Source organism: Portunus trituberculatus, chromosome 43, assembly GCF_017591435.1.
Source record: "Portunus trituberculatus isolate SZX2019 chromosome 43, ASM1759143v1, whole genome shotgun sequence".
NCBI classification, from domain to species: domain Eukaryota; kingdom Metazoa; phylum Arthropoda; class Malacostraca; order Decapoda; family Portunidae; genus Portunus; species Portunus trituberculatus.
In genome coordinates this window covers 12609411-12626910 of record NC_059297.1, presented here as the reverse complement: position 1 = coordinate 12626910, position 17500 = coordinate 12609411, and the positions used below count along the sequence as shown (strand labels likewise).

At 36.7% G+C, this 17500-nt stretch overlaps 1 protein-coding gene across 2 annotated transcripts in view; it reads right to left on the bottom strand.

Moving 5' to 3' along the window:
• Positions 1–380: 380 nt before the first annotated feature.
• The window catches only part of LOC123518156, a 33364-nt gene continuing 16244 nt past the window's right edge, over positions 381–17500 (bottom strand). For both annotated transcript variants that reach the window (XM_045278853.1, XM_045278852.1), the window contains exon 4: positions 381–3383. In XM_045278853.1, the coding sequence (XP_045134788.1) occupies positions 3369–3383 (15 nt within the window). In that variant the 3' untranslated portion in view covers positions 381–3368. The remainder of the gene's footprint in view (positions 3384–17500) is intronic.

Genomic DNA, 17500 nt, shown 5'->3' with positions numbered 1-17500 from the left:
AGATTTAGTTAGAACAGTGGCCATCTGCCACAGCAGCAATAGAACAGTCAGAGGAAAACTTGAGATGAAATTGCAGAGAAGGGTAGTAACCACACGAGGGCAGTTTTGGGATCAAAGCTTTTGTTCCTGAATACTACTACTACTACTACTACTACTACTACTACTATACTACTACTACTACTACTGCAGCAGATGCTACAAATATTGACACTATTGCAACATATAACAACTACTAGTGATGGTAATTGCTTTGAAAGGCATATCCCACACAGTTGATTCAGGTATTGATACTAGTTAGCAGCTGGGCAAAATTCAAAAGTACTTCAGCGTAAAATCCTTATTTTTGGAAGACTTAGTTAGGATAAACTGTAAACATTTGCTTGCACTGTAAATACAAATGTTATTCCTTGAAAGTATGACATCACACAAGTTATTTTTATCCTTAATGTAAACATGAAGACATCACAAAAAGGCGAATTAATAATGACATTAGTACACAAGTTGGTTAATAACATCTTTTCATAACATTCACAAAACAAAGTTATCAGGTTTGTGTTGTTCAATTGTTATGAGATGGAATCATAATTAAAACAAAAAATGTTTACATATGAACTGCATAAACCAAATGTAGACAAATGCATATATACATACACACATATTCAGGAAACAGGTTGGAAGGGTTGTTCACCTGACTTTAGGACGGAAGCAAATTTTTACAACACTTGCGACAAACGTGAATTAGAACATGAACAAGAATATTGCAGCACTGATGATATTACTGTAATTTCAAGCAGCACAAATGCAAGCTTCCCTGATTATGTTCTGCATGAAAAATGTCAGTGCTCTATTCTATTTTTATTGCTCTTCCTCTTTTTCTGGTGTTCTATAAATAGCCATGAACCTTTCCTCTCAGTATATTTTGCAGAATTAAATCACTTGTTAGTACTTATAACTGATATCTTGAATTTTCATGATCTTCCTTTCATTTACTCAACTTTTCTTACACCCCTTCAAAAAACATGAAAATTGTACTTTTCTACATTCAATGCATAGCAACCATTTCACTAAGTGAATTTATATGCAGTATAATGGTCTTTATGAATAATAATCCCTGACATGGAGACAAGTCACCTGGGGATATCAGTGAGATCATGTGGCAAATAGAAAGTTACAGCTTACACCTACAATGTGTTCAAGTAAATCATACAAACAGTTAAAAGTATAAAAGCCATGTGTCATAAACAACTGAGAAGAGGAAATTACCAATTAATAATTCTAACATGGTCTAATTGATGAAAGCTGTCATCCATTCCGATCAAGATTGGTTTTACATATGAATAGTTTCATAATCACAAATCATTTCATGTCACTGAAAAGTAAGCACAAACTTGAGAGATAACAAGGTATATTTTTACAGTAGGACCATGATTATCATAGCTTAGTAATGACTTGTCATCCCCATAAATATAAATTCTGATCAGTCATTCCACTATTCTCTTCCATTCAAATGGGGAAATGAGTGTAAATTTGGTTTTACAAACATTATTTTTACTAATTTTCATCTGAAGTAAAATTTTGACCACTTAATCAATTTTCATCACTTATCAATTTACAAATGTAGAATTTATTCTTATTGCAATTAAAATGTTTTTTTTTTTTTAAAGAAAATACAATAAAAGGCATTGATTGAGAAAATGTGAATCAGTGCATCACCTGCACTCATTTTAGCAGCCAAGGGAGATCATTAGTATCACGGACACTGTGTTGCATGAATGAGCTATGTGCATACCACAACAGGTTGGAGCACACTTATCAAAGACTATTGTAGTTTTCTTACAAATTCAAACTGTTGGTTCATTAGTTCATAGCTACTCATCACCCATCTACTTCACCTCTACTTTTCTTCTAAAATCTTTTGAGGCTATCACAGGTATTCAAGGTTAATTCAAACTAAATAAATGTAGTAAATGCACTTAAGGATAATTCAAACTAAAATAAATGTAAAAAAAAACATGAATCCAGCTTTAAAAAATTCTCAGGGTTTCCTTTGGAAAACAAACTGCTATACCTTATGTTAATGTCTCACCAAGTGCTCAAACTGGCCACAGTACAGTTATGGATGCTTGAAAATATACTGTTTGTTAACTGACATTGCATTATACTTTGTCCATAAACAATTTTATACAAATAGTTTTTAGCAAACTATGGTCATTAAAAGTATATATTGGAATACTAGTATTAGTAAAAATAGTTTTTAGCAAACTATGGTCAGTACAAGTATATACTGGAATACTAGTATTAGTACTGGCGTTGATATTCAAACTACATATCATGACTAATTATAGTAAAAAGTGAGAGCCGGGATGAGTGGGAGCACTAGCAGAGATGGCAAAGTAATATTTATATTTCTAAAGAATGGCAAAAAATCTCTGTGAAAGAAAATTATACATTATATTCACAAAAGCAAATGTTGAAATATATAAACTAACCCCTGAGCATCAGCAATCTTTCATGACTAAACTTGACATCACAGCAAAATGCAAGTTATCCTTGTGCTTGTCTACTCCAATTGATAAAAACAGGTTCCACAAATGCTGATTTTGACATCTATCTGCACTACAAAACTATCTTGCACAACTATATCAAAACAAATTAAAATTTAATTATTTTGTTGAAACCTTTTTAAAGACTGATCCAATGATGGAGTTGCAGTGTTATATGTATCACCAGAAGTAAACACCAAATCAAAGCCCAAACAATCTGGCATGCAGTTAGTTATGCACTACAGGCCCAGTATAAAGTAAATCACACTCACCACAGGTGCAATGCAATGGTCTACATGTCAGTAGTTCAGGAAGCAGTGAATTTCAACTGCTGCTGGTCCACTACACACTTCATATCCACCACAGGTCTAACAGATGGCAATTTTCATCTGCCATACGCACTGCAACAAATCACATCCATTGTGGATTTGCTAATGACTCATAAGCATACTTGCTTCTCTTACAATCACTTTAAAATTCTCACCTGTTAATTCTTTTTAGCTTCATAACTTCAGTAAATACTGTATCATATTTTAACATTCTAACATAAGTGTAATGCTAACTTAACAAAACTGTTCATACACCAAGTACTTTGTGACATTTTAACCTTTTCATCTGATGCCTACAAATAATTAAGTCCTCACCCTTATAATCATTAAGTGCCTGCTTGAAGTCACATATACATTCACATTTATACCAAAACATAGAGGGAAGGGGTAAATTGGCTGCGATTATGGTGGTAAAATGGATAACATGAGTCCATGATGGACTCATCTTGGCGGTGGCGATATGTTGAATCAGATGAAAATGGAAGTTTGCAGCACCTCACTGAAGCAACTCCTGTAAACAAAGGTAACAGTCAGTCAAGGTCAGCATTGCATTCCTTGACATCATTTCTCTCTCTCACATGTGCTATACAGTATCTTAGAAAATAACATTCATTTCATAAAGAATTAACAAATATAATCAGTAACTATAGTAAATACAATAATCCTGGGAATCTGCAATAATGAATAATTTCTTATGAGGAGAGCAGATTTACACAAACATTAAGTTACCTGTGCATTAAAGTAAAAGAACACAATATTATTCTTGTTTGATCTTGGTTTGTTCCCATCTACAGAGACTGTTACAAGCAAAACAATGTATAAGTGTATGTCTGTGTGTGTGTTTGTGTATTTACCTAGTTGTAGTTTTACAGGGCCTGGGCTTTATACTCGTGTGGCCCTGTCTCCATATCTACACTTCTCCAATTTTTCTTTAAAACTGTGCACACTCGTTACTGACAACACTTCTTCACTCAAACTGTTCCAAGTCTCAAAATATCTTTGTGGGAAACTATATTTTTTAACATCTCTCAGACATCTTCCCTTCCTCAACTTTTTACCATGCGATCTTGTGCTTCGAATGTCATATTCTTCTCTCAGGATCAGTTTCTCATTATCCACTTGATCCATTCTGTTAATCAATTTATAAACTTGTATCAGATCCCCTCCTTCCTTTCTCTGTTCCAGGGTTGGTAGATCCTCATGTCATCCCTTCAAATTCTGGAACCATTCTTGTAGCCATTTTTTGTAGTCTCTCCAGCTTCCTTATGTGTTTCTTTTTATGGGGGGTCCACACTACTGCATATTCCAATCTGGATCTTATTATAGTACTTATCAATTTCTTCATCATTTCTTTGTCCATGTAATGAAATGCTATTCCAATATTCCTTAGCAAATTGTATGTCTCTGAAAATTCTTGTCTCTGAAAATTCTATCAATATGGCTTACCGGTTGATTATTTTCTTCCATCGTCATTCCTAAATCCTTTTCCTTTTTTACTTTCTCTAGTTCAACTCCATCTCCCATCTTATAGATTCCCACAGGTCGTCTTTCACTCTTTCCCATTTCCATGACATGGCTTTTGTTCACATTGAATTCCATTTCCCACTTTTTACTCCATTCCCAGATCTTATTTAGGTCTTCTTGCAGTATTTCACAATCCTCCTTTTGCTTTATAACTCTGCACAGTTTTGTATCATCTACAAACAGATTTATGTAGCTGTTCACTCTTTCTGGCATGTTGTTAATATAAATGAGGAAAAGTATTAGTGCCAATACTGACCCCTGTGGCACTCCGCTTTCTACTGCTCTCCACATGGACTTCATATCTTTAACTGCCGTCCTTATTTCTCTCCCCCTCAAATAATTTTCTATCCGTCTCAATGTGCTTCCTTTTAAGCCACCCTTCTCTAACTTCCATAGTAATCTTGCAAGTGGCACTTTGTCAAATGCCTTTTTTAAATCCAAATAAATACAGTCAACCTATCCCTCTCTCTCTCTTGTACTCTATCAACTATTCTAGAATAAAAACTCAATAAATCAGTTACACACGACCGTCTTTTTCTAAAACCAAATTGGCTATTTGTTATTAATTTGTTGTCTTCAAGGAACTCGATCCATTGTTTCTATATCATTCTTTCACACATCTTGCATATTATACTAGTTAGTGATACCAGTCTGTAATTTAAAGGTTCTTCCTTCCTACCACTCTTATATATGAGAACCACCTCAGCTCTTTTCTATTCTACTGGTACTGTTCCATTTCCTATTGAGAATTTTATGATGTATATAGGACTTGCTAGTTCTTCCCTACATTCTTTCAGTATTCTGCCTGAGACTTCATCCAGTCCCATTGCCTTCTCTTCATCCAGTTCCTTCATTAACTCTTTTATTTCAAGCTTGGTTACTTTAATCTCTTTCATATAGACTGTCTCTCTATTACCCTGTAGCCTTTCAAATTTGGATTCCTTAGTAAAGACCTCCTGGAATTTATTATCTAATAGTTCTGCCATACTTTCTGGGTCTTCCACCATCCCGTTCTCTCCTTTTAACCTTTCTATAGTTTCTTTTTGCCTAATTTTTCCATTTATGAATCTGTAGAACAATTTTGGTTGCTCCTTACATATTTCGACAATGTCCTTTTCAAAGTTCTTTTCCTCTTCCTTCCTCACCTTAACATATTCATTTCTCGCTGCCTTGAAGTTTTCCTTATTTACTGGATTTCTATTTCTCCTCCACCTTTTCCATGCTCCATCTCTTTTCTCCTTTGCCCTAGCACACCTTGTATTGAACCAATCTTTCTTTCCTTCTTCTTTAGGTCTTTATTTTGGGACATATTCCTTGACTCCTGTTTTGTATATTTCCAAAAATAAGTTATACTTCTCTTGCATCATCTCTGAGTTTTCCATCCCTCCCAGTTTACTTTTTTAAAATAGTTCTTGAGATTCTCAATATCAGCCTTTCTGTAATTTAATTGGTCTCCTTTGTATGAATCGTCTCTATCTTCCTTTCCTTCTTCTATATCCATTTCTAATATTACATGGTCACTCTTTCCCAATGGGCACTTATATCATCATTCATTTGTATACCCCTTGTAAAAACTAGGTCCAATCTCGCCAGCTCGTCGTTTCCTCTGAATCTTGTGCATTCCTTTACTCTCTGGTCCATCATATTGTCTATCATTAGGTTCAGGAATCTTTCTCCCCAGGCTTCTTCCCCCATGCCACTTTAATAATTTTCCCATTTCACTTCTTTACAGTTGAAATCTCCTACTAATATAACTTTTCTGCTTTCTTTAACAATTCTTGTTAGACTCCTTATTGTGTCATCTATCATGTCTTTATATTCTTGATTGGTCAATGAATTTGTTTTTGGTGGCACATATGTTACAATGATTGTTAACTCTTTTTTATCAATATGCATCTTAACATACAGTATTTCCTTTTCCTTCCCCACATTCCACTTGGTTTATCACTATCTCCTTCCTTAACATTATCATGACTCCTCCTCTTCCTTTACCCCCTCTGTCTCTTCTCCATACATTATATCTATTATCCAAGTCTATTTTGATTGCCTCATTTAGTTTTGTTTCAGCCAGGCATACAATATCCGGATTTTCTTTCTTTATGTAATCTCTTAATTCTAATTTACTTGATAAAACTCTATGTTTGTATACATCATTTTTAGTCTCTTGCCTTTATCATTTTTAGTTAAACTTATTCCCCTTTTTTCTCTTCCTTCTCGTTTATATACCATTTCCTTATTCTGTCTCCTAGAATTCTCCAAAAAAAATGCCTTTTTTTTCTCTTCTGACCTTTCATTATTTTTTTCCCTTACTGCTGCTGCCAGTTTATTGTATCTCTTCCTTTCTCCCTCATTTCAATTTTTCTTTATATAGATATCCTTGCAGCCTTCTGTTTCTCTAAGTTTTATTGTTCTATATAATATTTCTTCTGTTGCTGTTTGTGATTTTAGTAGTACTTAAATTGGTCTCGTTTTTCCTTCTCGATATGGTTCCATTCTGTTTATTTCTTCTACTTCCTCTTCTAAGTTCTGCCTATCTTCGTCGTTTAGACAACACGCAAGCTAAAAGGGTCACAAGAAGAAGAAGAAGCGGCCGAGTCACCGCGAGTCTCCCGAAGGCTTCGTCTGTGACTCATCTCATCTCTGCTTTATTTTTTGGTATTCCATTAAGATTTCACTTTATGCATTACAAAACAATCCTTTCTTGGGGACAGGGTTTGTAAAAAGCCAATAGGAATGTTGTTTTGTGAACATAAATGCAAGAATCTGAGAGAATTTGTACGTAGCTCCTCTAACTTCCAATGACTCATATGACATCATAAAAGTAGTGGTACACCGGTGGCCCAATATAATTTTTTTTTTCTAACCCATATGGTATGTTGGGGACCAGCCCAGAATGCATCCTCCCCTATTTCCATTATTTTCTATGAGAAAATTTCATCCGCTTAACAAATTTTCGCTCTACGAACAGCTTTGACACCCCCTATCCTGTTCGTTAAGCGGAGTATTACTGTACAGGCAACCCCCTTTTAACGAAGGGGTTACGTTCCTAAAAAAACACTTTGTTAAGCGAAACTTCGTTAAGCGAACCGATTATAACAAGTTTAACCCGACATGAACTTCCACCGAGAGTAAGCAAAGCGAGAGTGCATCACAGTACAGTGAAAGGTTTAATGAAAGTAAAAATTATGAAATTTAACATTTAGGCAGTTAAATTTAATTTAAGTCATTATAATGTACACTAATGTATGTATGTAGCATTATAATGTTGTTGATCTTAAATTTACGAAGGGAGGGAGAGTGAAACAGGAAAGACACTAACCGGCAACCTGTGGAATGTAAACAAAGGGCGCATCATTGTACCGCATACAAAACTTATGTACCACATTTCCACAAGGCTTTCCATTTTATCCATTGTAGAGTCACGAGTTCAGGTGGTTCTTTTAGCTTGCAAGGAAGATACAGTCTCACCAGCCTTCTTATAAGTCTGCTGACTTGAAAATAATAGAGACAGTAGATGGAGTCAAGATGGTGGCCAGCAATGCTATAGTTTTCTCGCCTCTCGTGTCTGTGAATAATATCCAGCTTCACTTTGAGAGTAAGAGACTATGATAGAGACTACTTAAAATAATGTATACCGTAAGATGTACTGCGGCCGTGGGTATTGTTCCGCTACCCCATGCCATGCCACACATTCAGTTGTACTCAAAGCAGCTTGGAGTACGCTCACGCTCGCCTGGCAATCTACTTGCCTGCCTTTCTTTGACTGGTCCTCCTGTCAAGCACAGCCAGTCTACCTCTACAGTCTACTGTCTACAGTCACACTCCAGTGTGTAGACTGTAAATCTGCATCATCACGCAAGCTACAAGCTTCATTCAAGGCGCCCAGACTACAAGTCTCTGGCCGCCGGCTCATCAAGCCTCCACGCTCGCTACCAAGTATTTTGTATTCCTACAATAAACACAGGGAAGCTTCCCCCTGGTGTTTCTTTCCATCACACCTGCATATGTCGTTGGTGCCACTGGTACCAGGACATTAGATGGTGGCAGCTGGTGGCCGCCCACAGCCCGTGATCAGGACATCACCGCCACATTGCAGCCTAGTGACACCGTCCGTCCCTTCCTGCTTTCCCCAGCCTACCGCCCCTGGCAAGGATTTTTCGTGGAGCTGAGGACATCTATACATCTCTGCTACTTTATAAGTATCACCTGTCGTGAGTAAAACTTTATAACCACAGTGATTAATTTTCTGTGAATATTTTTAGAGTACCAGTGAGTGTCTTCCCGCGTAAATAGGCGCGCCATATTTGATCTCCAGTGAAGACGGTTCCTGATTGGCTCTGTACAGACGCCATATTTGTTGTTGAGGTTGATGTGCCAAGTATTATTTCTGTGCAAGTACACGCATAATTTTTTCAGTGAATACACATTTACACATTATTTTTATTAAACTATTGTGCATGTTTTGATGTGTTAGCATTATATGCAGTAATTTCTTTATTTACGTGTGCATAAATTATTTTACGTATTTTCCTCAGACACTCAGTTTTCTTTGATTCAAATTTTAAGGGTAACTCCTATATTCATGTTTTCTTGCAGAATGCACTTTCCATAATCATTTACTTGTCAAGTTTTTATAATTATTTCATTGCATTCTTAATTACAATTATATTAACATCATTAGTACAGCACTTTATTCATTTTATTGTGTAAATTGTCATTATTATATCTCTTGATTATTGCAAAAGTGTACTTAGTATAATTTCATATTTTATTTTTCTCAACTCTGATACAATTATGTTCTTGTGAGTACTCTCGTACTAATATTATTCAATTTTCACAGAGTATGTTGAGAAGTTCTTATTTGACCCGTATGTGACTCAAGTTATCGTCTCTGTTACGTCCGAGTACACACAGCACACATCTGTACGTGGTCCAACACAATTTCATTGGAGTGGTAACTATATATATATATATATATATATATATATATATATATATATATATATATATATATATATATATATATAACAATTTTGTGTATGTTTTTACGTAGTGGTAAATCTTATTACCATCAAATTGTCACAATGTCTGACCATGTTGCTACTACTACAACAACTACTACCACTACAACTATTACTATGGCTACTACTAATACTTTCACTCCTGTGACTACATCTACTACAAATGTCTTACATCTGTAGCATCTCCAGCTATTAAACTTTTACAACATGACTCCTCCATTCAGAAATTTAGTGGGGAAGATATTAACAAATATTCTCCAGCTCAATTTTTACAACTATGTGAGGATGTTCTTAGTAATTCTCAAATTCATTCAGGAGCTGATAAAATTAGTTTTGTACGTTCTCATCTTGTCCCTGGATCATTAGCTAATGACCTTATGACTGCTACAGCATTTGACCCCAAAGTCCTAAACTACGATTATGATAAGTTTAAAGTAAACTTTTGCAAATTTTGGTGTACCACAGCCAAAGGATAACTTTCAATGGGTTTTTGATGCTGCAGAGACAATGTTAAATCATTTTGGAAACTCAGATTTTAGAAGGGCACAGGCTCGTTCTGCACAGTTAGCTAACCAAGCTGTTTCTTCTCTCAAAGCCTCTTCCTGGTTTCAAAATGGTACTCTAGATGAGGAATCTTTTCGTCTTATCATGGAATTTCAATATTACATACAATTGCTAAGTCCAGAGGAACGTCACATTGCCTCTACTCTCCAGTATACAAAAGGTGAAAGTCTTTTGGATTTTTCCACTAAGTTAGCAGTTAAACTGCGTAGCCAACGTCCAGTCTACGTTGCAGCTACTTCTGACACTACTTCTAGTTCTGGTGTCTCACATAAGGAATCAGTAAAGAAGAAAGTTAATCCTGTCATACGCCAGTATTGTAATAAAACTGGACACACAATACAACGTTGTTTTAAAAAAACAACGTCATGAAAAATCAAATGCTCAGTATAGCACCACAGCTTCATCTATGAAGTCAAATTCACGCAGTGACCATGACACTCGTTCCAGACAGTTGTCACGAGACCAGAAACCACAGCGTTATAGGTCTTGGTCACGTGGTAGTCACTCTGATACCACTAAAACAGTGATCTTGCCTCCACCATACTACTGTATGATCCATGGCAATTGTACACATCCTACTGAGGAGTGTAGAACAATACTCAGACTTCAAAAGCAACAAACTGTCACGCAACAGTCAAATTTTCAGCAAGCTGCCTTTCACAAAGCGAAGGACTAGCTACACAACTTAACACAGCGTCACTATGTGTTCCTTCTCTAACATCTAATAATTCTCACCGTCAGAACTTTCAATGTTACACATACAGCACACCAATCTCTGTCTGTATGGATACAGGTGCAGATGTTAGCCTAATCACAGAAAGTGCATATCTCAAACTGTTTCAGTTGTATAAGCTTTCCTTTCAACAATGTCAACGCGCTTTCAAAGGTGTTGAAGGTTCTCCATTACACGTTATAGAAAGTGTTCTCCTACCTATTTCTTTTCACCCTCATGATTCTACCTTTCTTGCAAAATTTCACATAGTTTCAAATTTTTCCTTGCAGTGTGATGCTCTTTTAGTTAGTCCAGAACATACACTTGCAGAAAATGATATTTCTCTTCATCCTAACTATCAGGCACTTTCTTATAAGGATGAACTTTGTTATGCTACATCTAACCCTAAATTTATCTTAAATGTCACCACTAAACGTGTACACTTTGAAGAGTCCCCCTCTCCCACGAGTCAACGAGTCTCTGGCGACGAGGCACCTAACTGTTCCAGCTGCTAATGCAGTTGAATCAAAGTGTTCTGTGTCTGTACCTAAAATGAGTGCAGCTGTTGTTATTGGTGATCAATATGTGGGCCCTACAAGTGCTCGCGTTATATCAGTGCGTGTCAAGGATGCCCCTGTAGGTTCCTTTGTGTTATCGCACCCTGACACTTCAAGAGTGAAGCGTCTAGCATTAGAAAGTACCTTGTCGTCTGTACACAAGGATAATGTTACTTCTGCTTTAGTAACAAATCTTACTGGCTCTTCTATCACCCTCAGAGATGGAGTTCACTTGGGTTCAGTTACAGTTATTGATGCAACTTCATTGCAGGACTTCACAACATGTATAGCAGCTGTATCTTCACAGTCTTCTTCTCAAAGTGCTGAAGATATTGCTTCTCAGCTTGAGCCTCATGTACAAGTTATGGATTTTCCTGACATGAAATGTAATCTTATTAACTTACTTGTGAACCATAGGGAAGCTTTTGCTCTTCCTGGTGAGCCTCTTGGTGTTACAAATAGAGTCCAGCACCACATTGAGCTGAAACCTGACACACGTCCAGTGTACGTGCAGTCTTATAGGTTACCTCATTCTCAGCGACAGATTGCTGATAAGTTAGTCCAGAACATGCTTCAAGAAGGCATTATACAGGAGTCTTATTCTCCTTGGAACTCACCTTTACTACTAGTAAAGAAGAAAGACAACTCTTACCGTGTTGTCATTGACTTCAGGAAAGTTAACACAGTCACGGAACCTGATCATTATCCTTTACCAGTACTTTCTGAGCTTTTACAAAACATTGGTAGTGGAAATACAGTATTTTCAACACTTGACATCAAGTCAGCATTTTGGCAAATTCCATTATCAAAAGAAAGTCGTCCTGTAACAGCTTTCTCTACTCCTACAGGTCACTATGAATGGCTTCGCTGTCCAATGGGTTTACGCAATTCACCTCTAACTTGCCAAAGACTAGTAAACTCTATGTTCCATGGTCTCATTGGTAATGGTTTATTTGTATACATGGATGATCTCATTCTTGTCTCTAAAGATACTGACACACACTTAGAGAAATTATCTCAAGTTTTTCAAAAATTCACAACAGCAGGCCTTAAGCTCAATTTGCCTAAATGTCAATTTTTCAGATCCCGCATTGAATTTTTGGGACATGTTGTTGATTGTCAAGGAATTCATACTACTTCAGATAAAGTAAAAGCTATTCAAGACTTTCCAGTGCCTAGAACTACAGCACAAGTCAGTTCATTTCTAGGTCTTGCAGGTTATTACCGTGCATTTATAAAAAAAAAATTTGCATCCATTGCTCATCCTTTAAATAAACTTAAAAAGAAAGATGTACCTTTTCAATGGACTTCAGAACAACAGCAAAGCTTTGATCAACTAAAGACTTGTTTAACACAGCCTCCTGTTCTAGCATTTCCAGATTACTCCTTACCGTTCACAATTTGCACGGACTCATCATCTTTTGCAATAGGAGCTGTTTTGATGCAACAAGTTAAAGGTCAACATCCACATGTGATTGCTTTTGCTAGTCGTGTTCTTAACAAAGCAGAGTCACACTATTCTGTAACTCACATGGAAGCACTCGCTGTAGTATGGGCTCTCAAACATTTTCGTGATATCATTTACAATTATCCAGTCACTGTTTATACTGATCATTCTGCTGTAACTCAACTTTTCTCAGGAAGAACCTTACAGGTAGACTCGCCAGATGGTTCCTAACAGTTGAGCAGTTCCAAGCAGAGATAAAATATTTACCTGGACGTGCTAATCTCGTCGCAGATGCTCTTTCTCGTAATGTAGCTATTGCCGCAGTGACACAAGTTCATAATTTTTCTCACCAAGACTTAACGTTAGCTCAACGTAATGACCCTATTTGGAGTAAAGTCATTTATGCACTAGAATCTGGTGATGAAACAAGTTTGCCTAAATTGCCTATTCCATTGAGAGAACTTGATATTCATAATGACATTCTCACGCGTACAGTACAAGTCTACGACCGTGAAGTAAAACAAATTGTCATTCCAGAATCTCTTGTCCCTACAGTTTTGCATTTTGTTCATGACGCACCACAAGCAGGTCATCCAGGTAGAGACAAAACTCTTGCTATGGCTCGCCTCAAGTATTATTGGCCAAAAATGCGTCTAGATATAACTACCCATGTATCTCAATGTGTTTCTTGCGCACAGCACAAAGGTAACACTAATACAGCGCCTATTTTAGAGTATCCTACTCCAGCAGGTCCTTTTGAGACTGTCGCTATTGACCTATTGCAGCTACCATGCAGTCGGCAAGGTTCTTATGTCCTTGTCTGTGTAGATTATTTCAGCCGCTTTGTAGTGTTAGCTTCTTTGCAGAACAAGTCTTCTAATGCTGTTGCCCATGCTTTAGTAACAAATCTTTTATGTCCATATACTACACCAACTGTTTTACTCAGTGATAATGGGACAGAATTCAAAAATGAGATTTTGCAAAATATTTGTAAACAATATAACATAACACAAACTTTTGTTTCTGTGCAGCATCCAGCCTCAAATGGTATAGTGGAACGCGCTAATAAAAAGATTCTAGATGTTCTTCGCCATGTAGTGAGTCAACTTCATGACTCCTGGCAAGATTGGCTTCCACATGTTGCAGCTTCAATTAATGGATCAATTAATGCTTCCACAGGAAAAACACCACATTATATCATCTATGGCTCAGAGAAACGTTTGCCCTATGATCTATTGCTTCAGCCTCATATACCTGTTTACTCTTTAGATGATTATGCTAAAAATCAGCTGAAAGCTTTTCAAATTATTCATGAGTCTGTACGACGTAATCTTCAAGCATCTCGTACTGAAATGATCCAGCGTCAACACATGAGTGCTACACCTGTAACTCTTCAAGTCAATGACATTGTGTATAAATCTACTCCTGAGCGTCAATCAAAGCTTAATCCAAAATTTACAGGTCCTTACCGTATAGTTGAACGTATGCACGGCAACAAATTTAAAATTCTTGACCCAGAGTCTAATATTTCAGAGATAGTGCATGTTGATCGTCTGAAGAAGAGTAATGTTCCACTGTCACCTTCTTCTTCTACTTCTACACACATGCCTGTACAGACTACACAGTCTTCAACAACATACACTTCTGATTCTTCACCTGTTCTACCTTCATGTCCTTACAATTTGCGGACACGTACAGGTGTGTGAAGTGTATCTCTTATATTATATCTTATATTATATTATGTTGTATTATATTATGTTTTATTGCATTATATTATATTATATTCTTATGTGCTGTCCCCAGATGACACATGGGGAGGGATTAATGTCATGTAGGTAATATTTTTTTTTTACTGTAAATTTGCTTGATTTATCAGAAGACATATTCATGCTTCTCAGGCCTTAACACACAGGCGTGGCCCTAGGGTATATCGTGTGTTTAATGGGGGTTCCATTTGCAGTTACATTTTTTACATCCCAATTTACTTTTTTTATTACTAAATTTATAGTAACATTTTCGCTTTCTCCCTACCTACATAATATTTTTTTTTTTTGCTAGTGTCACTTATATTTATCATGTACTTATTATATGTATGTAACTTCACTATTAATGCAACATTCATCACATTTTGTTTTAGCAGCACCTCTACTGTTATACATTGTTATCTGCTCTATCCAAGTTGAATTAGCTACTCAACTTGTGGTATGTAGGTGATTTATGGTATTTAGAGTTGAGTGTTTGTTTGCTTGTTTTTTTTTTTTACATTATCATCTCTTCATGCTTATATATATATATATATATATATATATATATATATATATATATATATATATATATATATATATATATATATATATATATATATATATATATATATATATATATATATATATATATTATATATATATATATATATATATATATATATATTATATGTAAGAAACAATATTTATGACACATACACTTTATTCACCATATGTAACACATTTTTACACATGTATGTAACATTGTTCCTATGTTTCAGTGATTTCATTATACATGATCATGTATCATTTCTGTCTTTATACAAATTTTGTATGTTATATATTTACTAGTCATTACCATAAATGTGTAAATTTTTTATCAATAATGCATCTTACTTTTGAAATTGCATCAAATTAATATATTTAGCCATGTTATACTTACTATATCATGTTATTGCTGTTTATTTGCAAACTAACTATATTTTCTTAATTGTTCTCACACTTATGTGATATTTATTTTGCTCAGTGCATTGTATGACATGTCTTATTATTATTATTGTTCTTTTTGAAGTGTTTAAGTATTGACTAGAGTGCTCGGTGAGGACACCTTCGTTAGCGTGGTCGAGCAATATGATGGACACTACTTAATGTAATGTGTACCGTAAGATGTACTGCGGCCGTGGGTATTGTTCCGCTACCCCACGCCACGCCACACATTCAGTTGTACTCAACGCAGCTTGGAGTACACTCACGCTCGCCTGGCAATCTACTTGCCTGCCTTTCTTTGACTGGTCCTCCTGTCAAGCACAGCCAGTCTACCTCTACAGTCTACTGTCTACAGTCACACTCCAGTGTGTAGACTGTAAATCTGCATCATCACGCAAGCTACAAGCTTCATTCAAGGCGCCCAGACTACAAGTCTCTGGCCGCCTGGCTACAGCCTCCACGCGCTCGCTACCATGTATTTTGTATTCCTACAATAAACACAGGGAAGCTTCACCCTGGTGTTTCTTTCCATCACACCTGCATATGTCGTTGGTGCCACTGGTACCAGGACAAGACTTCCTGGTCTTCTTAGGAATGCTCGGCCACATTGCAAGGAGTTTTGGTGGTAAGTTGAGCGAGTGAAGACGAGCTGCTGCTGATGCTGTTATGGGAGTGAGTGGTGCGTGTTGTCCACGAGAGGCTTGATCTTGATCTTGATTCTACAGGTGTCCCAGTATTTCTCCTGAGGCAGGCCTTAGTATTTGCGGCTGCTAGTGTATTCAAAAGCTTGTCGGCTTGCGTGATACGGCGGGGCTTTCAAACTTGGAAAAAATTACCTAGATAAAACTTCGTTAAAGTGAGTTTGGTATTCGTTAAATGAGCAGAAGGTAGTAAAATTAAACCTTCGTTGTAGGGAAATTTCGTTGTGTGAACCTTCGTTAAACGGGGGTTGCCTGTATATGGCAGTATAAATGCAGGGAACGTATGCTCAACAGGTCAGCTCACTTCTAGCCGTTAATGTGCAAACAAGTCGATCGTCATCAGTCATTATTATCTTCATTCATCTAGCATGGCATCCAGAGGTTGTAAGCATCTGGCACACGCATTTTGCTATGTCTGTGGCGAGTTTATCAAAACTAGAGCTAAAAAGTACTCTCTGGAAAGATCACTGAAAATGCATATTTCGGCATGCCTGTCGGGGATCAGGACAAACCTTGGGCACCTCATTTCACCAGCGAACTCAGCAAAAGAACTCTGGAAGGTAAGAAAAACACTAATATATATATATATATATATATATATATATATATATATATATATATATATATATATATATATATATATATTATACAGTCAACCCTCGGCTATCGCACCTTCGGCTATCGCGTTTTATTGCTATCACGCACCCATGAAAAGCTGCTAAAATTTCATTATCGCGATCTCAGATGCCTGCTATCGCGCGCCCAGCCATGACGTCATGGAATATCTGAGCACTCATTGGCCAAAACCACCTTTCCGCCAAGATCAATTCGGTTATCGTGTTTTCGGCAATGGCACGGCTATTTCGGCCCCAATTGGGCGCGATAGCCGAGGGTTAAGTGTATACTTTTTTATTTTAACATATCCTATTACACTGAGTTGAATGTATCTGTATTTTTATACCTGTTTTCATTCTGCTTTTTACAGGTTGGTACAGAGGGGAAAACAGAGCTATGAGATTTGCAATCCCCCGAATTTGGAGGGAACCAAGCAACTGCTTTTTCTGTATGGCAGACCCTTCCAAACGTCGAGCAGGCAAAAAATGTGCCTGCTATCATATATCCTGACCTTCTGTTATCCATTGCACCAGTGCCACACTGGTACCCACTCCTCCTAAGAGAGAGCAGTGTTTACAAAAGAAAAGTATTTCAGAAGAACATGAAGACACTGATCCAGAGTTCAGAGATGCAACTGATGAGAAAAATCCATACTACCCTAGCCAAGAAGACATCAATGACCTGATCAGAGATCTTGGCCTAACGAAGTCAAATGGCGAGCTTTTTAACGTCGAGACTCAAGCAGTGGAATTTGCTAG